This window comes from Oryctolagus cuniculus, chromosome 2 (assembly GCF_051225735.1).
Source record: "Oryctolagus cuniculus isolate XC-2025 breed Fujian yellow rabbit chromosome 2, ASM5122573v1, whole genome shotgun sequence".
NCBI lineage: Eukaryota > Metazoa > Chordata > Mammalia > Lagomorpha > Leporidae > Oryctolagus > Oryctolagus cuniculus.
Genome location: NC_142868.1, coordinates 160454690 through 160477996, shown reverse-complemented (window position 1 = coordinate 160477996; position 23307 = coordinate 160454690). Strand labels below are relative to the sequence as shown.

General features: G+C 56.1%; 1 protein-coding gene across 1 annotated transcript in view; it reads right to left on the bottom strand.

Annotated features, from left to right (window-relative positions):
- The window catches only part of KCNK12 (potassium two pore domain channel subfamily K member 12), a 49980-nt gene extending 28859 nt beyond the window's left edge, over window positions 1-21121 (bottom strand). Inside the window, exon 1 of the mRNA XM_002709881.6 lies at window positions 19923-21121. Within this exon, the coding sequence (XP_002709927.1) occupies window positions 19923-20313 (391 nt within the window). The 5' untranslated portion in view covers window positions 20314-21121. The remainder of the gene's footprint in view (window positions 1-19922) is intronic.
- Window positions 21122-23307: the final 2186 nt, after the last annotated feature.

Sequence of the window (23307 nt, the reverse complement as noted above, 5' to 3'; positions counted from 1 at the left end):
AAAAATAAAGTAGGGATTCAGCTGGAGGTGAGGGAGAGTCTAGGGACACGGATGCCGTGAGTGAAGGTCACTGCTGCACACCGACCTCTGCTGCCTCCTCCCACGCCAGTGCCTTTCCCACCAGCAGGGCACAGGCTGCTGGCCTCAGCGATTTCTGAGCAGGGAGGGCAGGGCCGCCTGCTGTGGCCCACTTGGGAGGAGGGACTTTCTCCTGCAGCCCCAGCTTGATTTCACTGCCCTCTGCCCAGCTGCAGTGTCTGCAACAGCCTCCCTCCCACTCCCAGAGAGGCCCACAGATCTCCAGGTGCCCCATGGAGACCCCAGGCCCACTGGCACCCCTTTCCCTGGACCGTCACGTGTGGCCCCCACGTCAGGAAATGGGGGAGGAATGGAGAGCAGAAAGACCGAAGATCCGCGGAGGTCGCCTGGAGCTCTGCTGAGTGCCAATCTCTAAATCCTGCCCTTTGCCTTCTGGAAACACCTTTCCCTCCCTCTTCTCCTCCTTTCCAAAGGCCCCATGACCCCACAGCCCCTGCGCCATGGGCTGCCAGAGAAGCTAATGAGCAAGCATTTACTGCCCCTCGGCCAATCACGAGGATTCCACCTGTGATGGCCTCCCCAAGACATCATTGAGAGACTCCTGCATAGCTTCCAAGCCTACCCCTTCATTCAAGGCATGTTCAACAGTAACTATAATGTAACATTTTGACTACCCTAGGCCATGAGCCACTTGCAGCTCCGAAGCTGTACCCACTGACAACCCTCTTGAATGATGCTGGAATCACTCGGCTCAGAGTGCACAAGCCAAGTACATCTTCCTCAAGGATTTACTACTGATGGAGACACGTCAGCGCTTGATGGAGCGAGGGGACAGCTGGCAGTGGGCTGAAGCAAGTGTTGGAGGTAAACAGCCAGAACAAGGGCCTTCACAATGATCTAGTCGTTTCTAGGCAGCCTGGAGAGCAACAATTCAGACTAACTGGATTGCCTGGCTTAATGGCACAATGACACAGTGACAAAACGGTCAGAAGGCTCTTCTAAAACACTCATCAGCATGTTATGCCTCTGCTCAAGAACTTAGAGTGGCTCTCTATTGCTCCCACACCAAGTCTGCACATTTCTGCTGGGCCTTTGAGGTCCTCTGACATGACCCCAAGCTATGAAAGCAGTTTTCACCTGCCGTTGTTCCTTAACCGGCGGAGGGCAGGCTGCTCCAGACCTCACCCTCACCATTCTCCAGGCCTACCTCCTCTGCAACCTGAGAAAGAGGGCAAAAGCTCTGGGGTCAGAGGCCTCAGCTCAGGGCCTACATCTGTCACTTACCGTGTGACCTCAGCCAAATTAGCCATTAACAAAAACACAAGTTCACATTAGAGAGCTTATTAAACAACAGGCCAGCTTATGCACCTACATTCATTGCCTCGTATAATCAATTCCTCCAACAACCATGCCAGAGAGGTAGTATTATTATGCCTGTCTTGCAGGTGTTATAATGGAAGCTTTGAAAGTTAGCTCATTTATTCAACACACAGGTGCTGTGCGAGGCCAACCCTGACTTCCGGGGACAGAGAGTGGGCAGAGATCAAGCCACAAACCCCTGCACCAGATCATTTCTGAAAGCAGAACACACTGTTCAGGTACTAAGGCAGGGCGGTGTGATGGACGGTGACTGGTATGAAGAGGGGACCCGGGAAGGCTCATCAAAGGACAACACGTTAGCTTGAGGCATAGAGGCTTGAACATCCTTGAGCATAGCCATGCAATGACTCATGGGGCAGTGCTCCAGAGGAGTGGGAACTGTGAGTGTCAATGCCCTGACATCTAGTAAGTGCGGTGTGGCTGCAGCAGGCTGGGCCAAGAAGAAAGCTATCGTGAGGCTGAGAGGGGACAGGGCGAGCTCCCACCCTGCGGGTCATGGTGCCAAGTGCTATGTCAGGTGATGGGAATCACCGGAGGGCTTCAAACAAGGGAAGGACTTGGATGAGTCTACACCTTTAAAGACCTCTTTGCTGTGTGGAGAACAGGTTGTCAGGCTGGGGGCTTGGTCAGGAGACTGACTTAGCTGCACCAGCAAGATGACGCTGAAGGCTGGCGTAGACTGACAGTAATGGGCACGCGGACAAGCGGATGGACCCACAAGGTGTTTGCAGAGCAGACTGCCGAGATTTGAGGATGGATTGGATATGCAAGGTTAGGAAGCAAGAAGGCTCAGGACAAGTCTTAGTTGTTGGTGACATTTGTTGGGATGAGAGACTGAGCGAGGAACAGTTAAGGGTGGGATGGTGCCCATGATGAGCTACAATCACCCGCTTTGGGCTGAGTCTCACAACCATGAGATCAAACCCATGTAACTGCTCTGAGACCTGCCAGCCATTCCCTCCCCGAAGCTGGGGGACTCCCAGCTCAGATGTGGCTTCCTCTTAGGTGGGCTTTTTTTTTTTTTTTTTAGGATTTATTTATGGGGCCAGCACTTTGGCATGGCGGATAAAGCCTCTGCCTGCAGTCCCAGCACCCCATATGGGCGCCAGTTCAAGACCTGGCTGCTCCACTTCTAATCCAGCTCTCTGCTGTGGCCTGGGAAAGCAGTAGAAGATGGCCCAAGTCCTTGGGCCCCTGCACCTACGTGGGAGACCCACAAGAAGCTCCTGGCTCCTGGCTTAGAATTGACACAACTCCAGCCGTTGCAGGCATCTGGGGAGTAAACCAGCAGATGGAAGACCCCTCTCTCTCTCTCTCTCTCTCTCTCCCTCTCTCCCTCCCTCCTTCCTTCTCACCCCCCTGCCTCTCCTCTCTCTGTGTAACTGTGACTTTCAAGTAAAATAAATCTTAAAAAAAAAAGATTTATTTATTTATTTGAATGGGTTACACAGAGAGAGGAGAGAGAGAGGTCTTCCATCCACTGATTCGCTCCCCAAATGGCTGCAATAGCCAGAGCTAGGTCAATCCAAAGCCAGGAGACAGGAGCTTATTCCAGGTCTCCCATATGGGTGCAGGGGTCCAAGGACTTGAGCCGTCTTCTGCTTTCCCAGGCCATAACAGAAAGCTGGATCAGAAGTAGAGCAGTCGGGACTTGAATCGGTGCCCATATGGGATGCCAGCATTGCAGGCAGTGGCGGCGGCATTACCCATTATGCCACAGTGCCAAGCCCTAGGCAGGCTTTTAATTCAAGCCAGAATCTGAGTCTGCCAGGTGCTGCTATGGTACTTGGAGCTCACCACATGGGTCTAGGTTCTGGATTGCCATCCGGCTGGGAGCTGGTGGTTGTGCATTCTGAGGGCGTCTACATTTCTGGCAATTTTGACAAAAATAAGTTAGGTATCCAGCCTTCCTCCACAGGTAGATGGACACCAACCCCTTCCTTACCATTTCCGGGCCCCAAGACCAAGAGGAGCCAGGCTGCCTCAGACCGCCTCAAGGTGTTAGATGGGATCCTGCCGCCCTATGATGGGAAAAAGCGGGTGGGGGCTGGCACCGGGGCTTAGTAATTTAAGCCTTGACAGCTGGGCAACACCTTACTTCAAGTCCTGGCTGCTCCACTTCTGATTCAGTTCCCTGCTAACTGGCCTGGGAAAGCAGAAGAAAATGGTCCAAGTGTTTGGTTCCCTCCACCCATGTGGGAGACACAGAGGAAGCTCCTGGCTCCTGGCTTCGGATCCACCCAGCTCCAGGCATTGCAGCCATCTGGGGAGTGAACCAGTAGATGGAAGACCTCTCCCTCTTTCTCTCTCTCTCTCTCTTTGTAACTCTGACTTTCAAATAAATAAATACATCTTTGAAAAAAGAAAAAGCAGATGGTGGTTCCTGCAGCCCTCAAGGGTGCGCATCTGAAGCCTCCACGCTTGCTGCTGGGGCTCCTGGCTCCTGAGCTTGGCTGGGGGTCCCAGGCAGTGACAGCCACCCAGCAGGAAAACAGGAGCAGGCCAGGACCCATTGCCAAAAGGAAAAGCAGCTCAGGAGGCTGCAAAAACAGGCCAAAAAGAACACAGGAAAGAAAATTAACAGATTCACAGAGGTCCTCAAGAACCCTGGACTCCTGGTCCGAGCCCAATAAAGATTTTGTTCTTTAAAAAAAAAAAAAAAATAGTGAGAATGGGCAAGAGTCAAGAGTTCTCCCGGTATTTTTGGTCGTCTTAAGTTTTCATCGTATTAGACATCCACGTGGAGCCGTCAGGCAGGCAGTTGGACCTGTGGTTCTGCAGCTTAGCGTGGAAGACCAGGACTGTTCATCTGAAGTCAGCAGCAGAAAGACAGGATTTAAAGCCACAGGGGGTAAAGCAGGGCAGAGCACGCCACAGCCAAACACGCCACTCTGGCAGAAGGATTATTCTGAGCTGCAGGCAACTGAGAAACAGCAGAAGCAGGGAAATTTACACTCCCCTGTCCACCTAAAGGCAGGACACAAATGTCCCTTTGTGACGGTGTTCCTTCTCCCGTGGCTGTTAAGAATGAGGTTATGCAGGGTCTCTCGTCAGCTCACAGAGTTCATGAGACTGTGTGACAAACCTTACTAAAATAAACTACATCCTCCATTACTGTCCCGTCTCACAATTTACCATTGTTCCTGACTGGCAGGGTGCACATTAGGGAGCTGGAGTCAGGAGCCAGACTGGGGAAAGAACCTGGATACTACAATATGGGAGGCAGGCACATTAGCTGCCTCCATTTCTCCACAATTTATCTTTTTTTGTTTGTTTTTAAAGATTTATCTTATTTACTTGGAAGTCATAGTTAGGGGAGCAGAGAAAGAGAGAGAGAGAGAAAGAGAGGTCTTCCATCTTCTGGTTCACTCCCTAAATGGCTGCAATGGCCAAGGCTGGGCTGGTCCAAAGTCAGGAGCCAAGAGCTTCTTCAGGGTCTTCCACTTTGGGTGCAGGGGCCCAAGCACTTGGACCATCTTCTGCTGCTTTCCCAGGTGTGTTAGCAGGGAGCTGGATCAGAAAAGTAAAATGCTTACTACTGGGGCCGGTACTGTGACTTAGTAGGCCAAGCCTCCGCCTGTGACACCAGCATCCCCTATGGGCACCGGTTCGAGTCCCAGCTGCTCCTCTTTGGATCCAGCTTTCTGCTATGGCCTGGGAAAGCAGTAGACAATGGCCCAAGTGCTTGGGCCTCTGCACCCACATAGGAGACCTGGAAGAAGCTCCTGGCTCCTGGCTTTGGATTGACCTAGCTCTGGCTGTTGCAGCCATTTGGGGAGTGAACCAGTGGATGGAAGACCTTTCTCTGTAACTTTGCCTCTCAAATAAGTAATAGATAAAATCTTTTTTAAAAAGTGCCTACTACTTTGGGTTTTCACTTTTTTCTTCCATAGTATATATAATAAATCTTTGGTCAGTTCAGTGTGTGGGCCCTCTTCACTGAAATTAAGAAGGTGGAGGAAAACTGGAGATGAGGGGAGCCGAGACTGGAGAGGGAGTCCCGAGGGAGCCTCTGAAGGCTGAGCACGGGGCCCTCCCACCACGAGAGGGAGCGCTGCAAAGGGGACCGAGCACACAGGGCTGAGGGCCAGCGTGAGCAGTGGTACCCTGGAAGCCAGGCAATGGGGTTTGTGGGAAGGAGGAATGGTCTCTGTCAAACCCGGCTGAGATGCTGAGTGAGCCGAGGACAGGGAAGCCACCACTGGAATTTTCAGGAAGGTTGTGGCTGGGGACTTCCAAGAACAGGCTCAGTGGAAAGGTGGGGGCAGAGGCCCTAGGGACATGGACCTGGGAAGTGGGGGGCGGAGGCTGAGGAAGGCAGATGGGGCTGGTGCTTTTGAGAAGTCTTCCTGTTTAGGGGAGCACAGAGATGGGGAAGCAGCTGGAAGATGATGCAAGGGCCAAGGGCAATCTATCAAGAAGGAAAAAAAAAATACACGTTTGCCTATTGATGGAGAGCGAAAATTGACAGTGTGCAGGGTTGGGGGCGATGGCAGGAACTAAGTCCCTGAGAAAGGGGGAGGGGGCCCGGTGAGGAAGGCAAGAGGGTGAACAATTCACCCACTGTAACCGCAAGAAAACTGCCCCATGCGGTAGGTGCAATGTACAAGAGTCCTGTCTGATCCTGTATTTTCTCAATGAAGTGTGAAAGTGACTAGCAGAGGAAAGGGCGTGGGGGCTGAAGGTGGAAAGAGTGGGCAGGTGGCAACTGGACCCAGTAGGGAGCGTAGTGGGGGTGGGCCTCCCGTGTGTGGTATCCACCGGCGCTCGGCATCACCAAGGTAAAGCTGGACCAGTCAGCATCTCTGTGGGGTTCTCTCCAGCCTCAGGCAGCTGCTTGGGTGCAGGTGAGGCACAGAAAGGAAGCTGGCATTTTGCTAGCGTCAGAGTGGGTGCTGGGGTGTGGCACAGGGAGACAGGGACAAGGAGGTGAAGGGTCCCCACAAGGGGAGTGACTCTAAGCTGGGTTAGAACACAATGAGGCGGGCGCCGCGGCTCACTAGGCTAATCCTCCGCCTGCGGCGCCGGCACACCGGGTTCTAGTCCCAGTCGAGGAGCCGGATTCTGTCCCGGTTGCCCCTCTTCCAGGCCAGCTCTCTTCTGTGGCCAGGGAGTGCAGTGGAGGATGGCCCAAGTACTTGGGCCGTGCACCCCAAGGGAGACCAGGAGAAGCACTTGGCTCCTGCCTTCGGATCAGTGCGGTGCGCCGGCCGCGGCGGCCATTGGAGGGTGAACCAACGGCAAAGGAGGACCTTTCTCTCTGTCTGTCTCTCTCACTGTCCACTCTGCCTGTCAAAAAACAAAACAAACAAACAAAAAAACCAAAACACACACACACACACACACACACACAATGAGAGGCCAAAAAAGATGTGGGAAGTACAAGATAGGAGAGTTAGAGACTGTAGATCTTGTGGCAAAGGGTTAGTGTCCTGGGGGCCACAGTGGCCGGGAACTGGAAGGAAGCAGTGGGGAGGTGAGATGTTTGGAGTAAAAAACTCTGAAATCAGTACAGTTCCTGGACATTGCAAGGACACAGAACTGAGTGGCTGCTGGAGCAGGATGGGGAAAACCATGGTCACAGAGAGTGATTAGGAAGCTGGGGTCTTGGGCAGGTGGGTGGGGGAAGACTGGAGTGGGGCAGATTACAGTAAGCATGAGCATCACTGGGGTGCTGGCAGAGCTGGAGGAAATCAGAGCTGGGCCCAGGGCCTCCCAGCGCTCTGCCCAGCCACCGCACTGCACTGCTCTGCAAGCGGTCTCAGATCTCTTCCATCTTAAAATGGAGATGTGGATGATAATACACATCTGCCTGCTTGAACAATGCACTCTGCAGGGCTCTGCCTGGCAGTTTCTGGATGTTAGGCCCTCATTCTAATTTCTGCCCTACTGCTCCAGGAAAGCCTGGACAAGCACAGTCAGTACAGGGCGCGCCGTCCACCTCAGCTCTTGTTAGGCTCACTAACTTGACATTAGGCCTGGGATCTGGGGCTTGTGTGAAGGAGCAGATGGCAGCAGTGTGGAGGTTCTGCAGCTGCTGGGTGCCTGCCACACTGTCACAAGTTACAGCTCACTTTAAAAGTACTGGGGGAGGGGCAGGTGCTGTGGCGCATCGAGTTAAAGCCCTGGCATGAAGCGCCAGCATCCCCTGTGGGCGCCGGTTCTAGTTCTGGCTGCTCCTCTTCTGATCCAGCTCTCTGCTATGCCTGGGAAAGCAATGGAAGATGACCCAAGGACTTGGGCCCCTGCATCCGTTTGGGAGATCTGGAGGAAGCTCCTGGCTCCTGGCTTTGGATCGGCACAGCTCTGGCCATTGCGGCCATCTGTGGTGTGGACCAGCAGATGAAGGACCTCTCTCTTTCTCTCTCTGCGTCTGCCTCTCTGTAACTCTTTCAAATAAATAAATAAATAAATAATTTTTTTTAAGTACTAGGGTACCTGGCTAACTCACAGGGGGGCCTATGGTGAATCCCTTTGAAAGCTGAAGCTTCCTGCTTTAAAATTTGTATGTACTGCGGGCACCGTAGCTCACTAGGCTAATCCTCTGCCTGCAGCGCTGGCACCCTGGGTTCTAGTCCTGGTTGGGGCGCTGGTTCTGTCCTGGTTGCTCCTCTCCCAGTCCAGCTCTCTGCTGTGGCCCGGGAGTGCAGTGGAGGATGGCCCAGGTCCTTGGGCCCTGCACCCGCATGGGAGACCAGGAGGAAGCACCTGGCTCCTGCCTTCGGATCGGCGCAGCACTCCAGCTGTAGTGGCCACTTGGGGGGGTGAACCAACAGAAAAAGGAAGACCTTTCTCTCTGTCTCTCTCTGTCTAACTCTGCCTGTCAAAATTAAAAAAAAAAATTATATGTATTCACTTTATTTGAAAGGCAGAGAGCAAGGTAGAGAGAGACAGAGAGCTCCCATTCTCTGACTTACTCAAGTGTCCACAACAGCCAGCGCAGGGCCAGGTCAAAGCCACAAGCTCAGAACTCAATCTGGGTCTCCTATGTGGGTGGTAGGAATCCAAACATCTGAGCTGTCACCTGCTGCCTCCTAGGAGGTGCATTTGCAGAAATGGAATCAGAAGTGGACCTGGGACTCCAACGCAGGCAGTTCAACCCAGGTGTCCCAAGCGGCATCTTGACCACTGTGCCAAATGCCCACCCTGAAACTTCCTTTTACAAAGTGAATCACAATCTGCATTGCAGAGTTCTTCATTTCTTTTTCTTAAACAGATGCCTCAGTAGGGTTGAGAATTTAGAAATGGCTCTTCATTCAGGTACACAATCATTCCAAAAATCTCTCTGGAGCCCTCCCATGGGCTAAGCCTGGTGCCAGGAATCAGAGGATATGGCAGGGAGCAGAGGAGGCAGAGACCTTATCTTCCAGGAACCCAGAGTCTGGCAAGGGAGGCAGGTGCTAAACAAATCATCACACACATAATTTCATGCTGTCCCAAGTGGAAGTGTGGGGAATGACAGAGGGGGTGGGGCAGGGCCTGGCAGCCCCGCTCCTGTGCCCATGTGGCCAGGGCCCTCTCCCCTGCCTCCAGGGCTGGCAGGCCTCCCCCAGGATGGCTCACACCATCTCAGCTTCCTTACTGGGCCTCCATCTTAGAAGAGACCTCAATGTCCAACAGCCGCACAGCCTCCAGGATGCACCCAGGCCAGAGTGGGCAGGGGTGGTTTTCCTTCCCTCCAGGGCCTGGGCTGTCCCTGCAGCTTTCCTGGCAGGCCCTGTGTTAGCAACTAAACAGGCTCAGAATTCAGAGCACCCGGCAGCAGGGAAGGAGACGGCGGCCGCTGGATCAGGGAGAAGTCACACAGAGCACAAGTCAGCGTTTGCATCAGTTTCAAAGGCAACTTTCCAGAAAGCTGCGACACCCCATTCCGATATAAACATCCCCAGATATTTCTGGAGGCATTGGAGTGGTGCTGGCCTGGGTGGGGAGGGGTGGCTTTTCCTGGTTTGTGGAGTTGCATGATGTCCATCAAATCTGTCCATCAAACCCGATACCAGGTTTCTAAGGGGTGTGTCCCAGGGAAGGTGAAAGAGAAGGGCGAAGTGCTGGATGGAGAGGGCCTCCTGACAGCAGAGGGATGCGGCCAGGGCCAGGCTGGGAATCCGAGTCAGTGGGAGCCAGGCCTCCTTGCTCAGGACTGAACCGCTCCCACCGCCCCCTGGCAGACAGAGGGTGGGAGCTCAGAAGCCACTGGTTTGGTTTCCCTCCAGGGGCTGTGGCTTGGCCACAGTGTCCTCATTCCTGCCAGGCCCTGGGAGGGTCAGGACAAGGACCCAGCTGAGTCAGAAGCCAGCCAGGGGAGCCCCAGAGGGAATGAGCTGGCTGCCCTGCTGCACACCTGCCAGCCGCAGAGAGATCATTAAACCAATGTCCCAGGAAAGGCGCCAGAACATGGCCAACACTTCCAGCTGCAGGGTGGGGAGTGGAGGCGGCGGCACTGGGAGATTCCTGGAGGCTGGCCTGGGGTTGCTCAGTTGCCTTTTTTTTTTTTCCCCTTAATTTCCAGCAATCCAAGGCTTTCAGTTTCTCATTCATTCAATTTGCTCAACATATGTTGATTAATCACCTACTCTGTGCTATGCTTTATACACCATGATTGACAGAAACTACCTCTTTAATTATCTCCATCTCCAGAGTGCCCACTTCATAGCTGTCATTCAACGCCAGGCTGCCTCCATCACGGTTATTATTGTTGTATTCATTGCAACAGGGCTAGCACCATAAGACAGAGATGCTGACCTGCAGGAAGAGGAAAGGCACCTTATCCCACGAAACAGGGACTCACATGGGCGCCAGGGAAGCTGCACTGAAACAAGTCATTGCCACAGGCCTGCGGCAGTAAATGAACTTCACAGAAGTCCCTGTCCAATGGCACCTCTGGAGCGGGGCCTTAAAGACCAAGCTCACCCGGCAGGAATTGGAGAGCAGGGGGAGGGAGTTTCCAGGGGAGAGGGCAGCATGAGCAATGGCCCAGGGTGAGAGTGCCTGGAGTGTGGGCTTGGGGTCTGGGGGGAGGAGAGGGTTGGGGTGCTGTGTGATGGGGGGTGGCCAGAGAGGGAGGTACACAGACAGGTATCTGGTTTCATGTGTTCCCTAACATCTGGGCAGGGTTTGCACCTGCACCTGACCTTGGGCAGGGTCTCTCTCCAATCAAGCAGGTCCGGGAGACTGAGCCTGGGACTGGACGCACTCCCGGACCTGTCTAGCTGGTGTGCTCATCGGAGGGCCTCCTTGTTGGGTTTTCTGTGCTGCGTCTCTGCTCCGTGTACAAGGCTCAGGGGCCTCTGTCTGGGCCTCCGCACTGCCCCTCGATAGCAGTTCCCGGGGCTTAGGGGAGCCTCATGGGGAGCCCCGTGCTTGGCAGCCACACCCACAGAGCAATGCTGGGCTGGGAAGCACAGAAAGCAGGCAGCCCTCACCTCAGCCTGGCTATGCAGCTGCAGGGAGCACAGCACAGCCCAGCCTGAGCGCCTACAAGGTGCTTCAGCCCTGGAGATCCATCCTGTTCCACCCTCACGGCTCGCAGACCTCAGATGGGGCTGTGATGCTTCTCTCCCGTGTGGTACACAGTGCAGGGGCAAATCAACCTCGGGTCCCCTCTTCTGTCACTTACTGGCTGTGCAGTGCCAAGAATGGCACATAACCTCTCTGGGCTCGTCGCTTGGTCCATGAACTGGGATATCATCTTCTCTGCTGTGCTATGGTTTGGGAGAGGTTTCTGAGCAAACACTGTGAATAGGCAAGCAGGACACGAGGTGGGGAGAGGAGTCATTCACTGAGACCGAAGATGCTTCAGTTGTCCACTCACTCCCCAGAGCAAAGCCCTGGCTGCTGCACGGTCTGGTCCGGGGCAGGCAGACATTGGTGGGCCCTGCAGCCTCCTCCTGCCCCAGATGGTCAGCCCTGGGGCTTTCTTCACCCACCTGGGGGGCTCTCACCAACACTGGGGCTGTTTACGGCTGAGCTTCCCCCACAGCGGCCTCCAGCTGCAGCCCCAATACTGGGTCCACTCCGGAGAAGCGTGGCAGTGCCTGGCCTCGGCCAGCAGCTGGCTGCTCCACTGCTCTCTGCTTTGTGACCACCCCCTCAGCCTGGGCACTGCCAAGAGGCCCCTGCACGACTGGGAGAGAGGAGGTAGCCAGGGCTGTGGCTGTCCAAGGTGCTGCTCTGGGAGTGGGGTGCAGGAAAGACCCGGTGGATGTGGCCTAAGGGCCACTCTGACCCTTGTTCAGTGAGTCTCCCTATCTCCAGGAGGGGAATGATGAAGACAGTCTGGATGCGGACCCCAGGAAAGGCATTTGGTAAGCACCTGGAGGGCCAGTTATGCACCTGCACAGGGCAGCCACTTGACAGAGGTGGCTGAGACCCAGAATTCCGGAGGGGAAGAGAGCAGAGGCCTCTGCCCACCTGCACCGTAGGGTGGCCCAGCCCACAGGAGCTGGGGCCCCAGCGGGGTTCCCAGGCATTGACCACCAGGATTCCCTCCTTTAATCTTCAACCCCAAGGGGAAGAACCATCAGGATCTTCACTTTACAGGGGGGAAACTGAGGCAAAGACATTTATTCGCTGACCAGGAGCACACAGCTTGTAAGTGGCAGAATCGGGACTGGAACCCAATCCTGTTTCCAGTCTGCACCCATTGCGCCGGGTCTCCCATGTAGGTGACAGGGGTCCAAACACTTGGGCCATCTTCTGCCTTCCTAGGCCATTGCAGAGAGTTAGATCAGAAGAGGAGCAGCCAGGACATGAACTGGCACCCATATGGTATGCCAGTGCCACAACTGAAGGCTTAACCTACTACACCACAGCACTGGCCCCATAAATAAATCTTTAAGGGAAAAAAATAAATGAATGGAGAAACTGAGGCAATGGCTGGTGCTGTGTCCTGCCCAAAGCCATGCAGCCAGTGATGGCACAGCGGGGTCTAGGGTACCAGACCCTGACTTGCTGCTGTTTCCCTGCACCTGGGCGGATCAGGTGTGGTCCGGGGGTCAGCAGATAGGCAGCACAGGGAGCTACACCCCAGACCTACTGAACAGAAGCCTACAGGCAGGGTAATGGATCCCCAGGTGATGCACCTGCACGCTGTGGTTTGGGAAGAACCCCTGGTGCTGCCCTGCCTTCCTGCTCTGTGACATCTGTTACTGTGAGCATAAAGGCATTGTGAACGGACACAAGATCCTGGATGCTCTGTCCCGATCACCTCTAGATGAGCCCCCTGGGATCCAGGGGAAGCAGATGGAGCGAGTTACCTGCTGGTTCCTTCCAAGGGCCCAGCTGCAACTGCACTGCTGACCCACGAATGAGCCAGGGGCTTACTCCAGAGCTGGGCACACCCCACTGGCCAAGCCCAGGGAGGATGTGGCTGATGGGTAGGGGCCAGGGCACCTTGAATCATAGCCCAGGCACATGGAGAAGAGGCTGAGATTCCCCAAGGGAGGTCTAGAGCTGGCAGTGGCTATGAATGGCAGTGTTTGAAGTGGAACTGCCTGAGGCCAGAGTCTTACGGCCTCAAGCACCAGTTTGGGGTGAGGCCCTAGGCTTCAGTTCCACTCTGAACTCTGCCACTACCTCCCCTGCCCTACAATGCAGCTTTCCCGAATCTCATGGAAAGTACGAAGCCCCCAGAGATTTAAGACCCTCCACCCCAACCCTCCCTATAGAGATCTGCTGTGGTGAGGGTCAGAGCTCAGGACCCTGCCTGGCACACCCACCTTGGGCTTCCTGCTTGGCAGCCCCTGCTCCAACCCTGGGCTCCTGGGAAGGTCAATGGGAGTAGACAGAGGAAGAAAACTGGGTTGACCACAGGAACAGACCAGTGGCCTTTAGCTGCCTCCCGGCTTCATGGGGTCTGATCTGGCTGAGCAAGGTTGAGGGGCAGGGGGAGGGGGTCTCCGCTGTCGCTCACAGGGAGCGGGGCACTTCCTGAATGTCACTTTCAAAGCCCGACCCGAGGCCGCCGCCGCCACCACCACGTTCAGGTCAGGCGAGGATTGTTGGAGGGACACTGTCACTTCCTCCGGCTGCCTCTGCGGCTCCCCAGCCACCCACACCCTCCTCTCTGTACAGTGCAACGCTCCCCCTTCATGCCCAGGCGGCTGCTCAGAACTGTGGCTGCAGCCAGCACTTGTCTCCCCCTCTGAGTGTGTGTGCGTGCGTGTGTGTGCGTAATGGGGTATCGGGGGTGGGGGGAGGAGAGGCAGATCATACATCTTTAGGAATACTCACACGACTCTTCCTGAGTGAGAGCGAGATCTTTTAGCTCATGTTCCCCCCCGCCCCCCGCTGTGTGAGTAACCACGGGCAGCCTCTGCCTGCCCTCCCAGCCTCAGATAAGGTGAAGAACAAGATGGGTCTTGGAGGAGCTGTAGGGCTCCTTGGAAAAAGACTTCCAGGAGTGGGTGGCATCCAAGGGGAGGCCCAGCAGTCAGGGCTCCAGCCCCCACCCCAGCTGCAGCAGCTCTGCTGCTTGCTGTTTTCTGCCTTGGGCTGCTTGTTGGCTTCTGTGGGCCAAACGGTCTAAATGCGTGGAGAAGGTTCTGAGGATTTCTAAGGCACCCCCGCCGGAACCTCTGGGAGGGTATCTCTGCTTGGTCTGGCATGACTCCGGGCTGGGCTAGGTCCTCGGGCACGGTCAGGACTGAGTGGAAGGATGCTCCCCCTTGCCGGCTTGGCCGGAGAGTAGTGCAGAGCACTCCAGGAGTGAAGAGGGTCCAAGTTCCCCTCTGTCTGAGGCTTCGACGCCTGCTGGCTGCTCCCAGCTGCCTATCCTTGCCCTTCTCCACTCACCCAAAACTTCCCAAGGGAAGCAACTTTCATGGAAACAGGGGGCTGAAGATTCCAACGCCACAGCCTTGTTCAGGAGTAAGCTCAGCGCCTGGAGCTGAGCGCCATCCTGGGAAAACCAAGTGGATTTGTGGCTTGTTCCCAGGGAGCAATTAGCTGGATAGCTGTCCGGTCTCTGCAAGGCTTTGGGAGAGACCGGGCAGTTCCTTGCTCAGAGTTGGCCATGAGCACCTTGGAGACAGCAGTACCCTCTGACTCAGCAATTCCCCCACTGGGAATTCATCCCAAGGAAGTATTCCAGAAAGAAAAGGCCATGTGCATAAAGATGATTGCTGTGGCATTACCCAAAATAGCCCCGAACTGGGAGCCACCCCGCCATGCAGCAATAGGGGCGGTAAATCACAGCACATCCACTCGGCGGAGTGAACCTACCCACTAACCTCAGCGCGGGAGGCCAAGCGGAGCCCCAGAAACAAGGAGGATGCTAAGGTGGTCACACAAAGGGAAGGCCTGGACACATGTCAGCTCGCTCCCTTTCTTTTCCCTACAAAAGCTGTGTCAAGGAGGCACAGGGAAGTCTGCAAAGACGGAAAAAGAGTCGGGTTCTGGTGGCGCTATTGTGAGCAATGTGTTCTCTTGATAAGGAGAATTTGATAACGACTTCAGTGAGTGTTTACCGTGCTGGGTCCGATGCAGGATGCTGAGGCTGGAGTAGTGCATGGATGTGCATTCCCCACTCGCCATCTGAAGCCCACATTCAATAATATGTTTTTTTCCAAATATCTTTCCTGTGCTATTATAACATCATCTTTCAATAAAAACAAAAAACAGTGACAGGGAGAAATAGCAGAGAAGGCACTGCTGTCCTCCTGGGTAATATACGTCACTCCAGCTACTGGAACCACACCGCCAGCAGCACGACCTGCATGTCAGACCCAAATGTAAATGTGGCAGTGACATTTCAATCTTAGAATGTCTCAGTTTCCTTTGTGGCAAAAACATTTTCTAAAAATCCATGTTCAAAGGAGTGGGGGGGGGGGGTTAGGACTTGTTACTAATCTCATGGCTGAATAATTAAGTGTGCTTAATTCTGAAAGTAGCAAGCTAAATTATGCAGTGCCAAAAGTGACAGCTCTCATATCTACACCATCCCGTCTACACAGCGTGATTTTAGCTTTATAGCTACAAAACGCTGCCAGAAAACCCAATAAAAGGAAGCAAAAATATTTCTGTTTATATTAAGCTGCCATTTGAGAAAGATTTTTAAATATGTTCTCTTCTATGTGTAAATCTGACAGCAGATGCATAATTAAAAACCCAGGGAGAGTTTCCTTTTAATCTTTTCAAAGTAAACCAATAAAACATCCTTTAGGATGTGAAATGATGGATTAATACTTTATGGCTCACTCTGAGTATCTCTGAGCCAGAGTACTGCCTCCTAGAACACTGCTTGGCGCAGAAGGAACAATGGCCGCCCTCTTTATCTTCAGGATTCATGTCACCAGAGCAGATGCAGGGACCCATGGCGCCACAGGCCATACAGGCGTCCACAACAGCGCTGTTGTCTTGGATGCTTGTTAAATGCAGGAACGAATAAATATGTGCTGTCGCATTAAAACAAACTGGATTTCAGCCCCTAGGGAGTAAGTCACATAGTGTGAATGGGACAAATAATAATTACCTGGGACTTCACTTCCATGTAAGTAGGCTGTATGAATAATTTAGAGCACAGAGCGGATTCTCATTTGCTTGAGCTATTCAACTACTGCTGAATAATCATGGCAAATTTTCCCGCCGGATCTGGGTGCTGTGTGGACACAGATGTGTTGACACAACTGCCAACTGCCCAGCTCTGAATACGGCGCCCAAATGTCAAGACAAATTCCATGGTGTTCCATCTCACCTTGAGTACACACAGCCACTCCTGAATCTTTATGTCTCCTGCTGGTGGAAGACCCATTGCTGCTGCTTCTTCCCGTCCCCTATGCACACTAATGTTCTCAGAATATGAGCGTGCACACACGCACACACACACTGATACCAAAGAAGGTAGGAAGCAACTGGCCCTTGTCCTTGAGTCAGAATTTGCCAGAAAGTCTCCTACTTGCCAGCGCCCCTGTCTCGGACTTTTTTCAAACTGGCTCTTGCTAGCTCAGCTGTCTCCGACCTTTCAGGTGCTTCTAAACCTGCCTAAACTGTAGGATTTCTTTGATCCTTCAAGTTTTCTCTCCACTTAATCAGTTACCGGCCAGACCAACAGGCTTGTTCCTGCCTTGGTGTCAGACATACCCCTAGATACACATACACCATCATTAAATACTTCCGTCTCAGACAAGAATGTTCCCAACAATTAAATGGTGGGACGTACACCACAGGACTTGGATTCTAGACCTCCCTGAACCCATCATTAACCATGTGACACTGGACAAGTCCCTTAGCCCTATGCCACACGGGATCGAACTAAAGGCCCTCTTCTTATTGTGGTCATCTTTAGATGAAATGAAGCCTGCTAATGCTGCAGTCCAGCTACCCACGTTGGCACATACTTTAACTTTTGTCAGGTAGAGTAAGCTCCAGCCATTCAAAATACACCGCTGGACCTGACACACGCAAGACCTCCTCCTACTTGCAGAAGGAAGGAAGGAAGGGCTTTCTACACCAAAGTCTAGATGTTGTCATTGAGCTGTGGGTACACCACACAAAACAGACATGAGCTGACACTGGCTTCATAGTTGAAGCAAATCTTTTTGGTCCCTTGAATTCCACACTGCTGCACACACACTGTGATCGTCACTGATCCAGTGAAACTGAGTACATGTTCGTTGTCCTGTGCACCAGATGAGGTGTCAGCGGGGAATCCTGACTGAGGATTATGGACTGAGCTGTGGCTCCCTGAGCTGGCAAACCCATAAAAAGCAGCAGCAGTAATAATAATTGTCTCTGCAGACTCAGCATTTAAGGGAAAGGAAGAAGGCAAGCAGATGAGAAACTGACATAGGTAGGCCTTCCCTTAAATCCCATCCAGCTACCTTTTGCAAAGAGAAGGCGGATATGGAAATCATGCACTTGGGGACTTATCTGACGGACGGAAGTGACCAGTTTCAGTGCCTGGTGCTGTGGCACAGCAGGTAAAGCTGCTGCCTGCGACAGCATCCCATGTGGGTGCCAGTTCATGTCCCGGCTGCATCACTTCCAATCCAGCTCCCTGCTAATGGCCTGGGAAAAGCAGCAAAGGATGGCCCATGTGGGAGACCTGAAAAACTCCCTGGCTCCTGGCTTCAGCTTGGCCCAGCCCCAGCCATTGCTGCCATTTTGGGAGTGAACCAATGGATGGAAGATCTGTCTCTCCCTCTCTCTCTGTAACGCTGACTTTCAAATAAATAAATAAATCTTTTAAAAAAAGAGTGGCCAATTTCAACCACTGCCCCAGAGAGCCAGGCAGGCGCCACTCCTACCGTGTGGCTGTCTCGCCATCCCTGCAGGGGGCTAGTTCAACCCTGAGCTGTCTATAGGCTGGTTCAGAACTTTCCCTGCAGACTCTGGAAACCATGTGCTGGATGATTCAGGACAAGGCCACACTCTTCAGTGGAGGTCGCCTATACTGCCTGCCTACATCTGAAAGCACAGATCAGGAAAGAACAGCATTCCTTTCTGCTTGACTACAGAATAGCCAACCTGCCAGTAGATTAAAGGCTGGAACATGGGACAATGTACCAACGTACTCACTTGATTCTGTGCAAAGGCTGAGAGAGAAGCCTTAGAAGCTGTGGCCAGTTCGGGATCACTGCCTCCAAAGGGGCAGTGTGTGAAAGATTGACGGGAGCTCATCAGAGAGGCACAGAGACCACAGGTCACGGCAATGGGAGCCTGTGTGGATGCTCTCACGGCTTGCAGGGGTCAAGGACACTGACAGCACTTCCCCTGTAGCCTGTAGGAAGCCAGCACACACATTACCAGGGCAGAACGCTGTACCCACCCATATGTGCATAGCTGGCCTTTAGCAAGAGGGTGTGCTTACAAGACGAAGAGCACAAATCAGTAATGAGCTATGAGCACATGACGTCATCCTCCGGGACTAAGCATCTTTAGTACTTTTAAAGCATTTAAAAAAACTCGAGTTGCTATAGCAACTTGATGCAGCTCTTAAAAGGGGATTTTTTTTGAGGGGGGGTCATTTTATATCTTCAATCACCATAACAACATGATATAGCTTTTAAAGGTATTTTTATCCAATTTGTGTGTGCTTTGGACTTGGGCCGTATCTGCCTTTCTATTTAAAATCATCAGATCAAGCATGACACATGAAAAAATCATTGAAGGCAAGGAAGGCCTTGCACAGACTCTACATATACAGTCAGAGAGACGGCGCTAGCTGCTCACGCCAGAACACCGCTCCAGCCTTTCTCCCTGCCTCCGAGCAGCCATCCGCAGCAGCTCACACTAGTCGGTGAGTCCAAGCGCCTGTCTCGGAGCTGGAATACCAAACCATACCAGAGCCCACCATGGAAGGTGTGTCCATGGAATCTCTCACTTCTCAGCCCAGCAAATCCACCCCCACTCCCCCCACCCCACCCCACCCCACCCCCGCTTCAAAAAAGTGCACCACCAGGAGATAGCGCCTTGCTGGACAGGAGGTGCATCCCCCCAGCCTCGAACTGGAAACTGGAGTGGGTGGGACATAGAGTGCCGCCAAAGCGTTGAGGCTGCATTCCTTCTGCACTCCATCCAGGTGAGTAGCGGGGCAGGCTGGTTGCGGACTGGATTTCACAGGACCCCCAGGGCCCAGGGAAAGGACTGGTGAGGAGGCGGAAGGTGAGTGGCAGGAGAGGAAAAAAGAAGGAAGGGGTGGGCTGGGGAGCAGCGGGGGCTCCTGGCTCCGGAATCTCTACGGAAGCGGCAGACTGGGGGGTGGGGGGGGGGCGGGCATCCACATAGCAGGGTTGGCAAGGTTGGGAAAACATCAACTGTGGATACCAAAAGTATAAGGGATGATGGGAAATACAAGGGAGCTATCCCTTCTCTAGGCAACCCCTTGGCGCCACTACTGGCTGGGAAAAGTGGCCAGGGAACCCGAACCGCGACCGAGAAAACGGAGGAGAGGCGGGGGTGGAGACTGGGGCAGAACACCCAGGGAGGGGGCAGAACACCCAGGGAGGGCGCAGGACAGCGGCGCTGCAGTCCGGGCTTCACTGGGAAGAGGCAAGGTGGGAGAAGCGATTCCCCCTCCCCGGGGGTAAAGGTCAAAGATGAAAGAGCAGGGGCGTGGGAAGGCAGAGGAAACAGCGCTGGGCGCCGGGGCACAGAGGGCTTTCAAAACGACCTGGGTGAGGAAACGGAGGCCCAGCGGCCCCTGTCCTGCACGTTCGCCCCCAGAGGAGAAGCCAAGTGCACGGAGCTCAGGTCAGGGGCCGGCGAGCTCTGGAGCGCGGGCACCTGGGTGAGGATCCCCCGCTTCGGCCACACTGCCTGGCAAGTCATCGCTGGGGCAGCGCCAGAGATGGGGCTCTCCGGCCACCTCCCGCGCCCAAAGCCAGGAGAGATGCGGAAGGAGGAGGGGCACGCGCGCGGAGGGGAGCGCGCGGGACCAAAGTCGGCAATGGGGCACCTCGGGCAGGCACGAGCCTTGCGGGCGCGGGCCGAGCCGCGGAGCAGGGGACCGGGCGGCAGGTGAAAGACGCGGAGGGGAAAAGCCGCGCACGCGGCGTGCCGCTCACCTATGGTCGACACCACGGTGCCCACGAAGTAGAAGGCGCCAGGAAAGTCCCAGCGCGGACGCAGCGCGTCGGCGCGGACGCCGGCGGCCAGCGCGGCCTCGTAGTGCCGGAGGAAGGCGCGGAGCTCCGGCTCGGCCACGCCGTGCGCCGCGCTGAAGTTGCGCAACGTGGCGCCCCAGCGCGCCCGCGCCTCTGCCTCGCCCGGGCTCTCCAGCGCCGAGAAGACCGTGGCGCCCGCCACCAGGTAGAGGCCGATGAGCGCCGCCAGCAGCACGAAGCGGCCGGTGTCCTCGTTGAGGTGCGAGCGGCGGCAGCAGCAGCAGCAGCAGGAGGGGCGCGGCAGGCGGCGGCGGCAGCGGCGGGGCGGGGGCCGGGGGCTGCGGGAGGACATGGTCCGGAGCTCAGCCCCGGGGCCGGGGTGGCGCTTGGGGCCCGGGCCGCGACATCCCCCCGCGGGAGCAGGAGCGTGAGGATGGTGGCCAGGGCTCAGGGGCTGCGGAGGAGCCCCTCGCCGTCTCCCCCAGAGCCCGGACGGCGGCGCGCCTCCGCCTCCTCCCCGGCGCTCAGGCCACACACGGGTTCCGCGGCCCAGAGGGCGCCCGGGCTGGGGCGCTCCTGTCCGCGCCCCGACGCCTCGTCGGCTCCCGTGACTCCTTACCCGCCGCCCTCGGGCGCGGGGCTCCGCAGCTAGGCCCCTGCCGCCCTGTGGCCGGCGTCCGCGGGGCCCCGGGCCTCATACTCCTCTCCGGACAGGCCGCGGGCTGCGGGCGGGGCGGGCCGTGGAGCCCGGACGCCTAGGACCGCGACGCGGCAGCGGGGCGCGGAGAGGGCCCCCGGGGGCGTCCCATGAGGCGTTCCCGGCTCGGCGTCTCTCCGGCGCAGGCCGCGCGGGCAGTCCTGCTCCCGCCCCCGGGGCTGAGCTGGCGGCGTCGGCTTCGGAGCCTCGGAGCGGAGCGGAGTCCAGGGAAGCGCTCCCTTCCCAGCTCCAGCCGGAGAGGCGCCCGGCACAGAGAGGCGGAGTCACTGGCGCCCGGGGCGGGGTGTCGGGGAGGGGTGAGCTGGGGAGGGAGGGAGGGTGGAGAGTCGGGCTGCGGCGACGCCTCGGGGCCGCTGGGGAGGCGCGAATGCGGGCCGCCCGGGAAGGTGTCCGACTGCGGTGCTGGCTGCCACCTCGCCAGCGAGCTCTCTCATCCTCCCTGCCCCTCGGCTCCGGGATCCCTCCCTTGTCTCAAGCCGCCGGGAAACTTTGTGTAACTTGAGGGCGTTCTGCGGTCTCAGGGCTGGGGTCGCACCTAGCGAATCCCCGACACGGGATTCTCGGGCTTCAGTCCGAAGTTGAAGTTCCCTCCGCTCACTCCGTTGCCCTGCATCCCAGCGCAGCGCCAGGACGCAGAGGGTGCCTCTGGGGGAGCTGGGGCGTTTGCTCCCCCTCCCGGCCCGGCGGGCGGGCGTCCGCGTCAGCACCGCGGACAGCGCATGGGTGCCGCAGCCGGGGCGCGGGCGGCGCCGGGGCAGCTGGGGCCGGCGGCGCGGGACTAGGCTGCTCACCCGCTGCGCCGAGCTCCCAAGCCCTCCCCGTCTTCCTCTTGGCCTCCCGCGGTGCCCCCGCCCCGAGGCAGGTGCAGGCTTTGGAGCAGGGTGCCGACAGGGTGGGGACGCTGCGGAAGAGACGCGGCGGAGTCTGGCGCGGGTGGGGGCCGGCGGTGCCACCGGAGGAGGAGCAGGCGCCCGGGCCGGGCGGGCTGCCAGGTTTCCTCTGGCCACCCCAGCTCTCTGATCCCCTCCAGCCCAGGACGAGGATAAGACCCTGGGAGAGGGGACGAGGGTAGAGGAGGTGTAGGGGAAGCTCACTAGCGAGTCCCCACGAAGCGGGTGCTGGGAAGGGGGCGCTCTGGAACGCCCCGAGGAAATGGCCGCTCCCGGCCCCACCGCGGCGGGGAAGGACGGCAGGTGCTGCGCGCGCTGCGGGCGCTTCTCCACCGGCCACGAGCCCGCTTGGCTGGGGCAGCCAAGTTCGGTGGCCGCGAGCGCCCTCGGTGCACGCGGTAGCTTGCGCTCTTTTTCTGGCCTCCCCTCTTCTACGGGCTGTGGGAACTGGGACCCTGATATGACAGAAAACAAACGTTGTGATGGTGACTGCGCTTAGATACTCCTAGGGGACGGACTGCACCTCCCCGCACCGCTCCCTCCCCAGTGCTGGGCTGTCCGGCTTCTGCGACCAGAAAAGCTGAGAGCTAAAGTCTATCCAGAGTGGAGGGGCCAGCGTCGGTCCACCGCGGGGCAGGTATATCTTCTGGCCCTGAGCCTCTACCACTCACAGAACATTCCACGGCTGGGAAACAGGGGTCCCCGGACCCGGCGCCTAACGCACACTGAGGGCTGGGCTGGCGACGGGACGGCTTCCAGAAAGTTGGAAAGCATCCGACTTGTTGCCGGTTTTCCCAAAGCAGGGCACATTGCAGACTTGGGTCTCCCTAGAAGCGCTGGTCTGTCTAGTTTATCGTTGGAGGCGTCTGCCTTCGCCTCTGGGTCAGCAAGGGGACAGCTGGGGGAGACTCCACCGTGACCATACAGTGGTCAGAACGTCAGAACGAGGCTTTCAGGTAGTGATGGCTGTTTTGCCGAAGTGAGGGGGAAGGGGAGAACATTTTAGCCGCCGAGAAAGCTGAGCCCACGCCTCCTTTTCTGGAGCGTAGTGGGAGCCTTAGACAAACACAAATGATTGTCTCTGCAGACTGTTTTATTACCATCCGCTGCTGTCTCTCCAAGCCAGTGCCTCTGCTGGGCTCTCTACCGTGTCACCTCAGCCCTGTTCACCCAGTTCCTAGCTCTTACAAGCTCCCTCCGGCGTGGACCTTGGGCTGGATTCTACTTCCCTGGTCATCCCTGACAGAGGTCCAGAGAGAAGGCATGCCAAGGACTGGAGCCTCCGGATGGCAGCTGAAGGGCATGGCCTGGCCTCGGTGGCTGTCTTTGTCAGACTCCCGGAGCAGGGACAGGGTGCTTCACTGCAGTGTTCTGTGCCTCTGGGGCCAGCTCCTTGCCCAGCTGGCAAAGAGCCTGCCTTGTCCTCCAACTTGTTATTCCAGTTTGATTAGCAGCAAACCTCTGGCATCAACATCTTCTCCGAAGGACCTCATCAATTTCTGTAATAGGGCAGTGATGAGTTCTTTGCACATAGGCACGGGTCCTTTTGGGAATCGGCCTCATGATTAATGTGGCTTTTGCCCACTGAATCAATATTTAAGCCATTGACTTCCAGCTGGCTCAAAGTCCTCAAAGATTTTGCCTCAGCCCTGAATTGCTGCAACAGCTTGGTGAGGATAGGAATGGCTCTCTCTGCCCTCCCACTAAGGCCCATCCTGCTCTCACCTGCCAGTCACTG